Here is a 16,153-nt window from a genome sequence, read left to right as displayed (position 1 = left end):
CGAAGTCCGCGGGTAGATTCCTCCGCCCTGAAACAACTAACGATCTAGAACGATCCAGAACGATCCTAAAATTCAGGTCTCAAGGCGCTCGCAACGTACCCTTGGCTTTAACACCAGGTATATATTTGGTTTTATTTAAACTTTACAATATCGTTATTGTTTCGTACCTCTCTCCTCATTTTTTTCTCTCTCTCCCCTCGTGTCTCCCCACCTCCTCCGCTTCCTGGCCACTCTTTACAGAACAACGTGTTTCTCTCCTCCTCCTTATAGCAACTAACGTTCGTCGATATAATATATATTTATATAGTCAATAATCGTCCTCTCCTCCCGATCGCGCGCGTCTTACCCATTAATAAATTATGTACAATCTCGCAAACAACAAACGGAGGAACCTAATTACATCCTTGCGTAGCTCTGTTCTCGCGCCCCCCTCTCTCTCATTTTCTCTATGTACAGGTACTACTTAGTTTTTTTTTCTTTCTTTTTTTTTTTTCTTTACAGGATCGTCCCGAGGGCGCCTCGGACCTGTCTTCCCACCGGTCGTGAACGATCCGACCGGGTGGAAAAATCAGAGGAAAGGATAGTTCATTGGCTTCTTCTTCGTCTTCCCCTCGAATACGCCTAGTGTCACCTAGTCTCAGGAACTGCAACCCCGACTGCGCGCCCCGCCGACGTCTAGGTCGTCGTGGTAGGAGTCTCCTGGATGGCCGGGATTTGCGGAGGCGCCGTCGTCGCGTCACCTGAAATATCATATTCCCTAGGTCAATGGTCCCACTTAGCACCTGGAGAGACGTTTAATTAAGAATGGGCGCAGAATGTCAAGACTTAGAATGTCGAGGCATAAAATGTCAAGGTACAAAATGTCAAGGCATGGAACATCAACACACGAAATGTCAAGGCCCGTCGACGAACTGGAGGAGGCCTTACCCAGGAGGGCGGCCTCCAGGTCCCCCAGGATCTCCGTTTCCTTGGGTTCGATCAGGTTGAAGCGTTGATTAAGGAGCGTGAGGTGGGCGAAGACACAGTTGAGGTGCGCGTGCAGCCCCAACAGCGCCACCTCCCGGAAGTGGCAGTGGTAAATGTGTGCCACCACGTGGTACAGTAGCCGCAGGATCTTCCTTACTATCGACTCGAAGGAGCTCGGGAACTCGTTTGCTGAAACAACGCGAGAGCCACGTTAAACGGCGACCGTCTTACCCTACGTAATTGTACGATTTAATTAATTGAGAGACATAAAGAGTCAACGGATGAATCGTCGAGGTAGGTCGGGGTCGCACCCAAACCCTTGTATTTAAATATATACAGGGAAAAAGTTCGCAAGAGCCGCGTTAAAGCGCCATATTGACCGACGTCGGGACGCAGCATCGTTGCGCAATTTCCGGGACGCCGAAGAAGGCGCCGAAGAGAGTTCTGCCATTCTTCGCGCGGATTTGCCCGACTTGCTCGACTTTCCCTCGTTTAACACGATACGTCTCCCACAAAGGAGCCCGACCGATCGCGGCACGCGCTCTCGCCCGAAATCGAGAAAGCGCGTCTCCACCTTGACTCACCATACTTCGTAGGAAATATAGTTTCGTCGCTGACAGTGCGTTGCGTGAAAGTCATAACATAGTCTATATACTGTGGCGCGGCCACTCTCGTCTTCTTCCCCTTCTCGTCGAACCAGAGGTACGTCCTGGAAGAATGAAAGTCCGTCATCAAGATCCACCGTCAACCGACTAGGAAACATTGATAAAAAAAAAAATAAAAAAAAAAAAAAGGTAAATAATAAATTCTCATCCCTACCTGAGCCCAGGACCGGTCATGTCGGGACACCCGGTCATGGTGCAGAACTCGGAGATGGTTCCATATACCAGGTTGATGTGGTCGAAGAGTGCGAGGGTATGCGAAGCCAGCCATTCGTTGTAGTCCAGGCCAGGAGGGAGGTCGACGAGCATCCTCAGGTCGAGCTCGGGCAGCTGCCTCTCGAGGGCCGCCTCCTCCAGGTAGAGCTTAGGGTCCTCCGTGGTTCCCGCATCCTTCTCCTTTCGTCGGGCCTTTCTGCAAATCGAGGAAGTCGAATTAGAACGTCGATCTACTGCGACGGGGTACCCCGAGATACCTCCACCCGGAGTTGATATCTCCGGGTCGCCCCCTTCCGGGGTCACGGTGCCCCCTTGCGGGTTAGAACGCCCGTCTCCAGGGTCGCGATGCCCCCTTCTGGGGTCGCAGCGCCCCTCTGTGGGGTTACGGCGCCCCCTTCTAGGGTCACGGTGCCCCCTTCTGGGTCGCGACGCCTCCCTTCGGGGTCCCCCCTTCTCGCGCCTATACCGGGGGGAGGGGCACTCACGCGACGAGCTCGCCGAAGAGTCGAATCTTCCTGTGACAGGTGTCGAGCAGGGAGAGGCGCGAGGACGCCGCGCTGGCCGGCGTGGTCGGTCCGTGGAGCGGGGTCGAGGGCGCCGAGGCGATCCCGCGGCCGGGGGAGCGCAGCATCCCCCCCCTCGAGGACGAGGACCTCGACGAGGAGCCCGAGGAGGAGCGGCGCCTCCTGTCGGCGCGGGCCTCCTCCCCGGCGAGGACCCTCTCCCGGGCGCCGCCTATGCACCAAATCTTGGACCCGCTGCTGTCATCGCTGGGTCCAGGGTAGCTCCTGGTGGAGGGGCCTCCGAGGCACCGAGCGGACGGTGCCGCCGCCTGCCGGCCCTCCAAGGCAGCTGCTCGAAACGAGAGGGTCAATGTCTCCGGGGGCCGACCACGTGACGGGCGGACTTCTCAGGGCGCCGGGACTCCTGCACGAAGTCGCTTCGCGTTACCGACCGGACCAGGGAGACCGAGCGGCTAACTTCCTCTAAGGTCCCTTTCGCTAGGACGGCCGATCGTGCTCGATCGTCGCCAATTTATGGACGTTTACTCCGGGCGACCGTAGTCGCTCGTCATGAATCTACGGTCGACCGGAGTCGCCACATATGAAACCCTCCCCGAGATAAAAAAGTAAGGGCAATTATCGACGTACATCAATGAGTTTTCCGCAATACATCATATTTTTCTCTCCCATCTCTCCGTACGTTTTTGCCCCACCACTTCGTACAATGTTTACGCATTTATCGACTAGACAGGACCAAGAAACATCGAAGTAGGAGCGAGTCTACATCCGTCCCGTTTATCGGCGGTTCTTTTACATTACCTTCGTTACATGTAGCGACTTACGGAAGTAGGGCAGCGAGATTTCGGGGTCGACCGCTCCCATGCAGATTTACGGCTAAACCATAGCGCTGGAAAAGAAAGAAATCGGGCCATGTAATTACTCGGTATAGATGCCGTACGCAGCGGGGATGTCGAGAGAAAATAAAAAAAAACGAAGAAAAAAAATTCGGCGAGAACGAGAGAGAGGAAAAATCGGAGAGGAAGGTGACGGAGAGCCAAACGGAATAGGAAAAAAAAAATATAGAAAAAACCGCTATTGCCGGGCAAAATTAAAAATCCGCGACAACCTCTACTTCTATAAACAGCATCTATACTGAAAACAATCACATGCCCTGGTTTCTCCGGTGCCATGGTGGTTCCCCACCTGCACCTCGTCCGCAAAGCCGCGTAAGAGCGTGCGACGCGATTCATCTCTCCGCCCTTCCGCAGTCAAACCACTATACATAAGCCGGACAATCAAAGCCCTTTAAATAATGCAGCAAAGTACTCGAGGGCGCTGAAAATCCATATACGATCCATGCAGGCCTGCGATTAATCAGCGACCTATGAAAGCGCGTAATAAAACCTTAATCCTACACGACAGGACGTCAAAGGTGGGTCCCCGTGGTCCAAATCCACGGCTCGTCACTCCACCTTGCAGCCAACAAAAGAAAAAAAAAATAATAAAAAAAGTAATTGCAAAACTCGTTGCGAAGGAGCACTTGTTTCCGCCCGAGGACTCGGTCTCGCCGATCCACTTTCCACCGCTCCAGGTAAAATTGTAAAATTCTCTCCCCCTCCTAAACGAGGTCCGTGAAAATATTAGTAACCTCGTAAAAAAAAAAAGGAGTAAAAGACGGCGGTTATAAGTGGGATCGATTCACTCCGTTGAAACCCTCCCCGAAAAACATGGCAGAGAGCCGCGGAGGTAAGCCGCGACGCGAGGGCCGCGCGCGTTCGGGCCTGTCAAAGTCAGCTGATCGAGCGCGCCGGGTCAGCTGACCGGCCGCCTCTCCCCACTCCGCCGCGTCAGTGGCGCGCTGGCAGCGCCGCGAGCTGCGACAATCGATACTCCGCGGCGGACCGCGGCAGCGAGCGCATCGGCGCCGCGGCTCTCCGCGCGCCCTCGGCACGGGGTAGCCCTACGGCCCCTCGAAGGGAAGGACATATAGAGTCGGAGAGAAAGACAAAAACAGCTCTACTGCTCTCTTTCACGCGATCCGTGAAGACTCGTCGGCTCCTTCGAGGCGAGGGGCGTCGGTCGATCTCCCTGAAAAGGCGAATCGAGGCGGCGGGCGTCCCTCCCGGCGCCCCCTCGCCTCTTCTACCGACCGTGCGATGAATGAATCGCCCCGCTACGACACCGCTCCATTGACGCGATGACGAGTGAACGAAGGAGTTGGTCTCTTTCGCTAATTTCGCTAATTTCGCTAATTTTGCTAATTTCGCTCATTTCGCTTTTTCCACTCCCTCCCTCCTCGCGAAACTGGGAGAATTAAATCGCATTCGAAGTCCCCGCTTCCTCGGTCCGAGATTAAACGAGGCCTCGGATTAATTCGTCTTCCACGCGACGGGAGGTTTCAGGTTAGTCTAGGCGTCCCACGACGAGGCGGCGCCGCGGGATCGGCGCCAGCACTCCGGCCCAAGATTAGGACCGATCGATCCATTCCGGCGCCCGGAAGACGCGTCCTCTTCTGCTTTGTTTACCCGCTCCCCCGAGCTATCCTCTCTCCGGTCCATGGGGAAGGAGTTTCCGCGACCATCTCCCCTCGATTTCGCTGCCACGAGGACGCCCGAGCCATCGGCGACTCATATCGTCCCGCATCTCTTTACCGGAAGAAACCACTTTTCTCCGCTCAAAAAAAAAAAGAAAAAAAAATCCAGTGATATCTACTACGGATGTTTCGACGCACATTTATCCTGGATTATTAAAATAATTTAGCATAACCCCCGCAATTCTATTTACAGAAATTCTCTCGAGTTCCTCCAAGATCGACCAAGTCCAATCGATTTCGTCTAACGAACCAATTTATTATTCTTTTTTTTTTTCTCGCATGTATGACGCATAGAGACGGGGTTTTAACGCGGGGACAATCGCGCCGGTTTCTCCGGAAAGGGCGACGCGTGGCCATCACGTGTCGTTAAGGCCGGTCAGACGCGCCTCGACCTCGGGGGCAAGGTCGGCGTAATGAGAGGACTCGTGGGCGCCGCGACGCTAATTAAACCCGGGCTCCCGCGGCGAGATTACGCGACGACGCTTACGCCGCGACGGGCCGATCGATCGCCGCGGATTTTGGACACCACCCAGAGGAGCCTCTTCGGGGTGCATGACGTCACGTGGGGTGCACACATTCACAGATTCACCCGTGTGAATATATACACCCACCCGCATAACGGGCCAAACCGAGCGAGCATCCTCCCCCGCGAGGTATCCCAAAAGAAATGAAAAAAAAATTGCATGCTCGATTATCTAGGTTATGTAAGAAGGTGTCGTCCGAGCCACGTGACGTTGCTAAGAACACTCGACGACGTCGCTACGCAGGGACTTACGTAGACTGGAAACACGGGAGAATTGAACGTATACGCGTCACGGGGGAGGTTAGGTTAGGTGAGCGCGCTCACGCGAGGGGAATGGGCGAGGCGCGGAGAAAGAGAGAGAGCGAGAGGGAGATAGAGAGATAAGTACAATGCGGAAAACTCCGCCGGTCGAGTATCCTACCTTGGCGCGGCGAGTATTCCGGCGCGGTTAAAAAACCGACCGAGAGGAAAGGAGGAGAAAATGGCGTCGCTCCTTAGAGCCTCGCGATCGGATTTAACCGGAACGACTCCTAATAAAATCGCGCGTCTCCGAAGGAAGAAACCGGGGCCTACCACGTGACCGCGCTATCCAAGATGGCGGCCGCGGCGCCTCTTGGCAAAATCGAGAAATCCCGGAAAATCCGCGAAATCCCGACGAATGCCCCCGCAAAACCTATCGGGCCCGTCGAAATCGATTGCTTCCGATCGACTCTCCTCGAGAGTCCCGCCAGACAGGGATTAACCCACAAAAAACCCGCTAATCTTGCCGCGACAAACATGGAGGCGAGCGGAGAGATCGACGCCGAGTTCAACGAGCCCGATAAGGCCTGACGCCCGAGAAGCGACGAGCAGGAAATAACCGTTAGACTCTTCCCGAAACAACGAAAGGGGCCCGGAGAGTTAGCTTCGCTCGGTTTACATTTTTTTTCTTCCTTTCTTTCTTTCTTCATCGCTCCCGGTCCGATCATGGCCCGATGCCTCGATAATCTCGGCGATCGGCGCCGGGCTGTTCCAAGATGGCGGCGGACTAACCTGCAAAAGCACGTGACCGTGTCCTCGACGTCGATCGAGAGGGACGCATCGATGGCCGAGTACTTGAGGACCTTCCTGCTGCCCAGACCGAACATGGCGGATGCCGCTGGTCGCCGATATGAACGCCGCGGCCGCGGGACCGACACGAAGGAACGCGCGAAACTTCTCGGTGATTCTCGGTCGGGCCGCTCGGCCGCGCGGCGCACGGACTGCGTCTCCCGCTCGCCTCACTCGTATATACTCGTCGCTACTCGCCTCCACTTGCCTCCACTCGCCCTCGGCGACCGCGAGCAAAAAAAAAAGAGGCTTCGACCGAGACACGACACAACCCTTCCTAACGCAATTAACGGGGCCCCGAAACCGAACAAGTTCCACTTCTCTCGCGACCCCTCTCCATCTATCCCGCGACGCGCTTCTTAAACTGTTTACAGACGTAACGACAAATCTCGGCGCGTAAAGGCCGACTCGTGCTAACCTCCCGGTCCAAGACCTTGTAACGCGCGATCATGCCTTCTCCAATGCATGGATATTCGCCAAAAAAAAAAAAAAGGGGGTGTATTTTGAATACATCCCGAGGAATTTCTCGCGCGCTCAATTCTTTATCACGCCACCGCGGATAAACGCGAAAACCAGGATTCGGGGTTTAACGACCGCGTCGTTAATTGAGACGATAATAGTCGTTTACCCAGACTTCCTTTACGCATTCCGAGTGACCCGAGAGTCCGAACTATTAACGGTTTCGATAAAAGGAGAGTTACGTTATTCCAAAATGGCGGCCGTCTTGGCGGCAAACGCGTTGACGCGATTCACGAGATCTTTCGGACGTTCTAAATCGCTCCAGGAAACGAGTCTCAGGTCCACGTGCCTCGCGTTAACGGCGCTCCTAAAATACCCACCTGGTTTTCTCTATCTAGCGTCCACGCGCCCGCAAATAATTCCCCAACCGGAAGCGAGAGCTATCCGCGTAACTTCGCCGCCATTTTCTCCTCCGGCGAGTCGTCCCCGCGCCGTCGACGAGGAAATGAAAAACGGGGGGGTTAAAATCTTTTATTCTTTTGAGGAAACGTCCGACTGCGCGGGTTACTTAATTAACAAGATCAAAAGAGTAAAAAGGAGGGACTCCTAGGAAAGGCGACGCGGCTCTTCCGCATCTCGGAAAACTCGGAAGTCTACTCGGCGGCGTTTCGCGCCAAGTACACTTACCGCGAGTCGTTCGCCCCTAACCCTCGGTTTAAAAAAAAAAGATTTACCGAAATTCGAGGACCAAGCGAGAGGTCTCTCTCAAAACCTGATAATATTAAAGGAGACCGCGCAGCAACTCTGCACATACTCGTAATGCGTCCTGGTAACGAGTGGTCGTCGATTTTTATTTTTTCTTTCCCCTTTCCGGCAGCGTTTCTTTTCCCCTCGCCCCAACGGGACTTCGTTCCCCATTGTAAATCCGTCGTCGTGTCCGAGAAGACTCTCGCCGTGGTCGGCGGAACGTGGATCGATTTTTCCCTAAGGACTGGTAACGACTTCCCCTCCCCTCCCTCACCCCCCCAGAACTAGGACGACCAATTTATGTGCAAGTCGTACGTAACTTCGCGGAAGGATTGCCGCAAAAAGGATCGATCGGGCAGTCGGCATATATTTCCTCCCGTCTCGAGACACCGCAGAGTCTCCTCTGCCATTCAGGTCTTCGGAAGCTTTAATCCCTGTGGACATGGACATCGGAGCGTAGGGTCTCTTCGACATGATTTTCCTCTCTTCCCTCTGGATATAATAATTAATTCCACTCTTAGAATAGGAGTCTAGTCGATTATTATAAACATCAAAATCTAGGGGACACGATGCATGGACTCTCCGACAAAGAAGTTCGACCGAGGCATAATCGAGTGACACTAGCTGTTATGTAACCCCCGATGCTCGAGCATTTGTAGCCCAGTGCAAAACGATTTAATTATTAACATCTCAGGCTTCACCGTGTAATTCCTCACCAACCCATTGTGTGACTTTACATGCAGGTCGATAAGTTAGAACAGAGTCAGAGTAGTTCCCTGCTCGGTGGAGGAATAAGCCCACGGATATCCACCCTGTTCCCGTCCCAGGGAATCCGATTTATCGGCTGATGCTTTCATTCAAGAAAATCGGATTTATCCATGGCCGCACACGGCTCACTAAGCACGGAACTATTCGACCAGATATCGACGTCCATCCAGCGCCTACATGAAATGCTAAAGAACGGTGATTACATGTACCACCGATGACAAGTAACGCAGCTTTAGAAAGGCTTCCTTTATCCCAGTAAAATGGCAAGACACATATTTTTTAAGCCATGATCTAAATCCCAGGATCAAGCCGAGGGAAAGTGTAACGAACCAATGAGCATCGCTGCACTGCCGAGTCTCGAGAACACTTGAAATCCTTTGTAAAGTCACACAAGTTGAGTCAGGGAAGACACGTACGAATCTCTGTCCGCTACGCATACCACATTATCCCCAAAGTCCATTTTTAATCCTCTCCTCAGTTTATAATTACCCGGTACACTGCACGTACCTGTAGCGAAGGCTCTCCTCCAGCTGGAGGACGAACCTAAAAAAAGTATGCTAAATATTGCATCATCATGTCCCATCTAGCCTAGAGGTTAACTCCACTTTCTTAATTGGAAGAAAGAGGGTTTAACCCTTCGCCCCTTGTCCGATCAAATAAATCTAACGCCGAGACCCAGTGGATTAAAGCTTCCATTGAGATTTCTAGTAGATCGCTAGGCTGAGGAAGACCTCGAAGCCTCCGTCAACCTTGCTTCAAGAGAATCTGCGTTGTAAGGTATTAAACGAGCGCCCCAGCTCTCTCTCTCCCTCGCTCTCACGTGGACTCGCCAGGTCAGACACCGCGCCAGGAGTCGAAGAGGCGATGTTTACTCCGCGTCGGGTCTCGAGAAACCTAACCTCTACCTAGAACGAACACTTTCCGGTAGAAAGGGGTGAAAAGGCAGAGAAACAGGCCTCCTTTCCTGGAAAAGAGCCCGGAATAATTCCGCGCGACTCGAGGTCGACGCTCGAGGAAGGTTCTCGGGGTAACCTCAACGCGCGCGTGCGGCCGATGCCGTTACAAACTTACCCCATAAACCAGTCCACGGTGTCGCGGAGATACTCGGGTAATCTATCCAGCTTGGATGGTTGTCGAGCAAGATCACCGCCGGAGAGTCCGCTCGAGGCCGAATTAACCAGCGACTAGCACACCGCGGGCACTCGCGCGAAATCTAACATGGCGAGGCTCTGTTGTCACCTGTTCCCGTGATGCCCCGCTGGCGGCGTCGAGGCGACCGATCCTCGCGAGCCTCGGAGAACCTCGCCAACGCCAGACCCGATCGACCCCCCCGAGAAATCCGAGAGACCGCCTCGATCTGCTCGAAGAAACACCGAGAGACGACGTCCAAGTGACCGAGCACTGGCCCTCGCGACGCACAGCTGATCCGACGTCGTCTCGACCCGCACACATCGCGCGTACCGCCGACAGTGCCATCTTGTGATCGCCAGGCGAACTCGCTAGCCGCGGAGGTTAAGCGAGATCGATAAAGACGGGATCAACGGAACTCGGAAGGAAACGCACTTCACACCGTGAAAAATAACGAGTTTATTGTGTCAAAATTACCGAGGATACGAGATTTGAATCGTTATACCGATGCAATGAATTTACAGCCCGTGAGTCCGTTTCAGAGATCGTTCCTGTATATTCCGGCAGATCGAGAGCACGGAACTACGGCCTCTCGTATTTTTATACAATTTTTCGAAATACATGCGTGGACAAAACTTAACGATCGGTGGAATGTCTTTTAATTGACTAGCAATGAAAACGTGTACTAACTGGCTGAGAGCAGGGATTCGAGGATACCAGAGAAGTGCACACCAGGGTAGTGGTGATTTCTGGTACGCAAGTGTTCCCTGTCTGGATTTAAGTTATTACGAAGGGTTTGGACAATCACTGCGAATGTCTGATATCGGTGGCAGTCACAGCGAAGCAGTTCGGCTGCTTGGGGCAGTATGGGTAGGAATGGAAACTAGAATAATCACATGTTCTTGAACTCTCCGGTGCCGTTTGCATTCAACATCAGAATGTTGGGATTTTCTTTCTCGAAAGCGGTGGCATCTCTGCCCCCGGGTCTTTCCTCCTGCCCCCACTCGCCCAGAGTCCCTCGCATCACGTCTGGTTGTTGTCGCAGCTTCTCCTCCTCCTTCTACGACATTACTAACATTTCACGGTCAAACGTAATTGATTGTTTTCTACAATATGCCCACACGAAGGACCTCCAAATACAAAACACCCTCCAATATGCCTAGACTTGAGATGACACACAGTAAATGTCACATACATTATTGTTGACCCGTAGCATAATTTCAAAAATTAGTTCCACCCAAATGGGAAAATTATGAATTACATTGTAAATATGTTATTGCAAATTTTGCAGAATTGGAGATCGATTAACATTGGGAACAGTGCACTTGTTTACAAACTCTGTTGTTCATCACGTACCTGTTTATCCTGTTTTGCAAACGTGTCAAACATATTTGCATAGAGCTTCTTCTCCCTAGCGATCTGTTTTTTAATAAGATTGTTGCAAACGGTAACCTGTTTGGCAGCTGCTGCATTTTTAGGTTCAACTTTAAGCACCTCTTGGAAATCTTTTACTGCGATCTCAGGAGAAGCCAAGGCGATATAAGCTTGCCCTCTTCTAAACAAAGCCTTCTCATTTGTGGGACTTAAATTTAAGGCTTCGTTGCAAGAGTCTTTTGCCTCGACGTATGAATTGGTTTTCAAGTAACACAGTGCAAGATTGAGATGAGCCGAGAGCAAAAGATCTTCTTGTTCCTTTACTAGTTCGTCCTTAAACTCTAACTCAGACTTCAACGCGGTCGTAATTTTTTTGTATAATTTAATAGCTAAGTTGTATTTGTTGGCTTTAAAATATGATGTTCCCTTTTCTTTATACAACTTTGCCTGTTCAATTTTCTTGGCAGGTTCCAATGACCATTCTTCTACGCTCTGCAACAAAGTAACACGAAGTTGAAAAATGTTGAATCAATAAAATTAATATAACGAATAAAAGAGGAATACATAAAATCAAGGTACTATTCTTTTCTGTACCTTCTCAAAACTTTTCAATTCTACTATATATTCTACGTCTGCTCCTGGAGGAATGTTGAATTTTGAGTTTCCTTCATTTTTAAAAGCTTTTGTACTATTGATTTTTAATCTAGCCTTCTCCCCATTTTGAAAATGCTGCAGTGCTTCTTCGACTCCCTCAATTATGCCTGCATCTTCTCCTTCTCCAAGGGTGAACTGCACATCTCTCTGTTCGAATACTTGGTCATTATATTTTCCAACTAAATGAACTATAGACAGATAACAATTGATAGAATTATTGTAAAATGATGGAACTATTTCCAACTATAAAATAAAATGCGCAATTTTATGTTTACCATTTACTAATGCCCCCTCTTGAGGCGAAGCATAGCCTTCTCCTGGATTGATTTGAAACTTTAAGATGCTTCCATTCGATGCAGTGCTAACATCCTCACCTGTCCAATCTATCATTTCTACCTAAAATAAAAAATCATAACATACAATAAAGAACATGCAAGTAATTGTTTAAACAGAGTAAAAAAATATGAGTACCTCAAATTTCAACGTAGCATTTGGAGGAATTGTTGCAGTGCCCGATTTTCCATAAGCATATTTTGCAGTACAAGTCAACACAGCTACTTCTCCTTTCTTCATAGTAGCGATTCCAATATCCCATGCTTTGATAACGTTACCGCGACCGAGAACAAATTTAAAGGGCTCATCCCGGTCCCTGCTGCTGTCGAACTTTGTTCCATCCAATAAAGTTCCCGTGTAATGAACGGTCACGCTGCATCCACGCAAAGGTTTCTCTTCGCCGACACCTTCCTTGATAATTTCCTTAAGAACACCGCCATCCTGTTTTTTTGTAATGTCGACTTCAGGCATTTTGATGAAATAGGCGTAACTGGAAAATCGACAGAAAATAATGTTCTAACTAACAATGAACATTAAGACATTACTATATGGACAAACATATTTTCTTTACATTAAACAACATTTTATCACAGATATAGTCACATAAAAATAGAAAACACATGCATCAAAGATTCTTCTGAATAACGTCTACACCTATAGCTGACTCATTTCTCGCGAATTTCTAATGTTCAATAGCAAAATGCCGGATAAAACATGCAAATTACGGAAAGATCGAGATGGTCGCCACAAGGAGTATCGAAATTAAATTATACTAGGTTATAAAGGATTCAAACTTTTCCTCGGATTACGTGATCTACGAACTGTCAAGAATTAAACACTTCCTCGTCAGCAGGAACACATACCTCGAATGATTTCCCGAATTTGTAGGTGAACCTCCTCACCACCGTTTCGAATAATCAATCGCGTAGAATTTGCTAGAAAATACAAATTTTCCAGCGCGTTTCGCTATGAACAGCTATGAAGCAGAATTTGTTCCACCTGTGGTAAAGAATTATCAAGACTCGCCACTCGGGAAGAAAACTACAGATGAGTTGGGAGATTGCTCACGGGCAGGGTCGCACGATCGCATCCTGTGATGCCCTCTGATTTCATACGTCAGCTTTCACCGTTTTTACCGACCTTGCTCACTTTTGTCTGTTTCTTTACTGTCTCTTCTCTCGACCGACACCTGACCGCAGATACCTGAAAAAGGTACCCGTGTATTCATCTTAGCCTTGCACCACCTTAAAATGATGGATTTTCCGTTTAGGTGCCGTGAAAGAGACAACCGAAGGGTCAGTGGTTTTCGAAATTTTTCTCGAATCTAGGTGCACCGAATCGTCTGAAATTGTATAACGTAAGTATAAAGACCCTAAGAAAGGGCTTGGTAGCCATGAAAATCCATTTTTATAAAGGAACTAAAAAATTGGAACATATTAAGGTGCGATAAGGAAATGCGCATGCGCATGCCGGGGTCGGGGACCCTATATAAGGCCGAGCGCGAGCTCGGAGCATCATTACCCTTTGGTCTTCCGACGGGTAAACATCGGGTTACCTGCTTCTACCGTAACTAGTTTAACCCCAGTTTTAACCTACGGTTAAATCTAACGGTTAACCCCAGTTTTAACCGTAGATTAAACCTAACGGTTAACCCCAGCTTTAACCGTAGATTAAACCCAGATTTAACCTACAGTTAAACCTATCGGTTAACCCCAGATTTAACCCACGGTTAAACCTAACGGTTAACCCCAGTTTTAACCTACGGTTTAACCTAACGGTTAAAAATCAAACTTCGGTTAACTTGGGTTGTGAAACCGGGCCTTATGGGAGGAGTCATCCCCCCTCCCTTCCGTTCCCTTTCTTAATATATTTAACTTAATTTATTACGTTTGTAAAGGGCTTCGGTGCGCAGCAACCTCCACGTGGTGAGCCTGGGGGATCGGTGGTTTCCAACTATTGTTCGAAACCACCGGTTCGCAAATAGCTGCACGAGTGATTCCACTTAGTGTGTTTTTTTTTTTGTATGATAGTAGTTTAATGTAGTTAAAAGTGGAAACACTCGTTGCGTGCGTGCGTAATTGTAAATTGCGAACAGGAAGTTGTCGGGTACGTTTCCATGCAGCTAGTAATTCCGGATTTGCGTGCTAACCGANGGGATGACACCGATTCGCGAACTAGCTGTGAAGTAGAATTTAATTAAGATTCTTTACATTTCCGTTAGGCTATCTCAGCTCCACCTACACCTAGGGTTTTAAACGAAGAAAGTTACTAGGACCAATGAGAACTCTTCGGTAACTTATAAGCAATTTCTCCACATTGTTTTAATACTTTTTAAAATTGGTAGCGTAGTGCGGCGATTATGTAGTCATGAATAATATGTCTTAAACTTACCACATTATGCAGAGAACTCAAATTAATTATTATCTTATCGGTGTTGTAATTGTAGCGCATATCTCAAATTTCGTAAGCGCGAATATTCAAAGCACACGTAAATAAATAGCACACGTTCTCGAATTACGAAAACTTGTTTTCTCGCGAGAAGTTTCAATTTATGTATCTTGAACCACAGGCTCGAATTATCATACTGACGTACAATAGAACAATTGCTTTATTTTACGTTTATAACTATCACAAGTTTTATAAAAGTGTAAATTTAGCACAGTATCGATACATAATTTCCCTTAGAAACAAAAAGATGTATTTGTGGAGTATATCATAATAATGTAGTACGGTTCACAATTTACAAAGTATATGTTTACTTTTCTGTTTTCTATACCTAGATAGAAATCGGAACTTTCGTTACATGGTACTCATCCACTCACATGACGTACCTTAATTTATACAGAGTTCTTTGCCTCGGCTTGCCAACGCTTCACCTCTGCTCGTATTTTTATTATGTCCGTGGCATAAGTCCTGCAGCAACTGCCGATGTATCGAACTCCAAGGTCCAGCCATCCCTTAACAAAACTTTCCAAAGGCTGATTATTAGGTTCCATTTTCCAACCTTCCGAAGCGGTATATTTCTCACCGCTATTTGGATACACCACTAATGGAATTGCCTCCCTCTTATTCGATCTTGCATTGATTCCCTTCAGCAGTGGGGCAACTGTCTTAGGGGAAAGGCAATTCACTCCTACAGCAACCAACTGTCCAGGCAAAGCTCTCTGACAGCAATGTAAAGCAACCTCTTGGAAGCTATTACCATCTGCTAGACTCTTTCCATCGTCGCTACACGAGAACGAGAGCCAGGCCTTTGTATCTGGATATTCCTTGAGTAAGTTAACCAACGTCATAGCTTCCTGCATATTGGGTATCGTCTCGATAGCCAATAGATCGACTCCAGCCTTGATTAACGCTTCGATGCGAGGCCTATGCCAGGTGGCCATAATTTCTGATGTAACGTCTGGCGCGTACAGTCCGGTGTAGTCGGAACCATCGTGCTGGGCAGCTCCATATGGGCCGCAAGAACCTGCAATCGCTGGCTCGGTATTTATAATATTGTCGTTACCGTCAATCTCTTCCTTGTACTGCTGCACTGCTCGTTTGGCAAGCTTCACCGCATCGTGAAACAATTGCAGACTTTCCTCCTGTCCAAGGCCTAGGTATCGAACGAAACCACCGATCGAGGCTTGATACGTGTTAGTCTCTATTATATCAGAACCTGCTCGTAAATAATCCAGGTGAGTGGCCTGGACGGCTGCAGGATTTGTCGCGAGGAATCTCGCTGTCCATAGCGGGTCGCCGTCGATTCTCTCGCCCACGTGAGTCGATAATTGTGAGGAAAAACTACCATCGAGTATCTTGACGTCCGACATTCTGGCTGCCGTAGACGCCTCCCTTCACCTCATTTGAACCCGTGAATTAGTCGTCTTTAATATGCGTCGCAAATCGCCGAAAAAGCCGGGAGTGTTTTGCTTATTTCAAATGACTTTTTTCCCCTTTAATAAAAAGTAGGTTAAAGTGCGTTCACGAAACAATTTTGTGTCGTGCTATAGTGCTGCCATCTCTACAAACTAGAGAGATTCTCCATCTCTCCGCAACTAAGGCTCTATTACGTAGTAGGTTATAGGAAGAAAATGCGGGAAGATTGAAAGCCGTTAAAAGTAAAGTAGAGGACTCGAGTCAATCTATACTTTTT

General features: G+C 49.1%; 3 protein-coding genes across 12 annotated transcripts; all 3 read right to left on the bottom strand.

Moving 5' to 3' along the window:
- Positions 1-106: 106 nt before the first annotated feature.
- Positions 107-9,967, bottom strand: LOC105699448 (MOB kinase activator-like 2). Of its 6 annotated transcripts, none has more exons than XM_012424436.2 (7): positions 9,598-9,967; positions 3,190-3,254; positions 2,330-2,696; positions 1,786-2,040; positions 1,551-1,675; positions 928-1,155; positions 107-740 (listed from the first exon to the last, which is right to left on the bottom strand). In XM_012424436.2, the coding sequence occupies exons 2-7, from the start codon at positions 3,227-3,229 to the stop codon at positions 676-678; spliced, it is 1,080 nt and encodes a 359-aa protein (XP_012279859.1). In that variant the 5' UTR covers positions 3,230-3,254; positions 9,598-9,967; the 3' UTR covers positions 107-675. The 6 variants fall into 6 exon arrangements, with proteins under 6 accessions (XP_012279859.1, XP_012279860.1, XP_012279861.1 ...); XM_012424437.2 differs by lacking the exon at positions 9,598-9,967 and adding an exon at positions 6,496-6,623; XM_012424438.2 differs by lacking the exon at positions 3,190-3,254 and having other exon boundaries at positions 9,598-9,964.
- Positions 9,968-10,093: 126 nt separating this feature from the next.
- Positions 10,094-13,038, bottom strand: LOC105699562 (peptidyl-prolyl cis-trans isomerase FKBP4). 5 transcript variants are annotated; one of them, XM_012424674.2, is made up of 6 exons: positions 12,879-13,038; positions 12,154-12,505; positions 11,958-12,078; positions 11,623-11,870; positions 11,011-11,520; positions 10,094-10,714 (listed from the first exon to the last, which is right to left on the bottom strand). In XM_012424674.2, the coding sequence occupies exons 2-6, from the start codon at positions 12,484-12,486 to the stop codon at positions 10,547-10,549; spliced, it is 1,380 nt and encodes a 459-aa protein (XP_012280097.1). In that variant the 5' UTR covers positions 12,487-12,505; positions 12,879-13,038; the 3' UTR covers positions 10,094-10,546. The 5 variants fall into 5 exon arrangements, with proteins under 5 accessions (XP_012280097.1, XP_012280098.1, XP_012280100.1 ...); XM_012424675.2 differs by lacking the exon at positions 12,879-13,038 and adding an exon at positions 12,838-12,872; XM_012424677.2 differs by lacking the exon at positions 12,879-13,038 and adding an exon at positions 12,741-12,765.
- A 1,553-nt stretch (positions 13,039-14,591) lies between these two features.
- Positions 14,592-16,035, bottom strand: LOC105699316 (homocysteine S-methyltransferase-like). The gene has a single exon (XM_012424189.2). It carries the CDS (start codon positions 15,828-15,830, stop codon positions 14,853-14,855), a length of 978 nt encoding a protein of 325 aa, XP_012279612.1. The 5' UTR covers positions 15,831-16,035; the 3' UTR covers positions 14,592-14,852.
- Positions 16,036-16,153: the final 118 nt, after the last annotated feature.

Source organism: Orussus abietinus, unplaced genomic scaffold (assembly GCF_000612105.2).
Source record: "Orussus abietinus isolate OABI.00-Male unplaced genomic scaffold, Oabi_2.0 scaffold8, whole genome shotgun sequence".
Taxonomy (NCBI): domain Eukaryota; kingdom Metazoa; phylum Arthropoda; class Insecta; order Hymenoptera; family Orussidae; genus Orussus; species Orussus abietinus.
Note: the sequence above shows the minus strand (reverse complement) of the source record. Positions and strands in the feature narration are given on the sequence as shown.

Bases quoted from the DNA above. Each gene is read 5' to 3' on its own strand.
- LOC105699448 (XM_012424435.2), bottom strand. From the start codon at position 6,544: ATGCGTCCCTCTCGATCGACGTCGAGGACACGGTCACGTGCTTTTGCA. The intron at 2,697-6,495 runs GTTAGTCCGCCG...CGTTTCGAGCAG, and splicing joins ACGGTCACGTGCTTTTGCAG to CTGCCTTGGAGGGCCGGCAG. The intron at 2,041-2,329 runs GTGAGTGCCCCT...CTCGATTTGCAG, and splicing joins CTCTTCGGCGAGCTCGTCGC to AAAGGCCCGACGAAAGGAGA.
- LOC105699562 (XM_012424674.2), bottom strand. From the start codon at position 12,486: ATGCCTGAAGTCGACATTACAAAAAAACAGGATGGCGGTGTTCTTAAG. The intron at 11,521-11,622 runs GTACAGAAAAGA...ACTTTGTTGCAG, and splicing joins AATTGAAAAGTTTTGAGAAG to AGCGTAGAAGAATGGTCATT. The intron at 10,715-11,010 runs GTACGTGATGAA...GTAATGTCGTAG, and splicing joins TTGCAAAACAGGATAAACAG to AAGGAGGAGGAGAAGCTGCG.
- LOC105699316 (XM_012424189.2), bottom strand. From the start codon at position 15,830: ATGTCGGACGTCAAGATACTCGATGGTAGTTTTTCCTCACAATTATCG.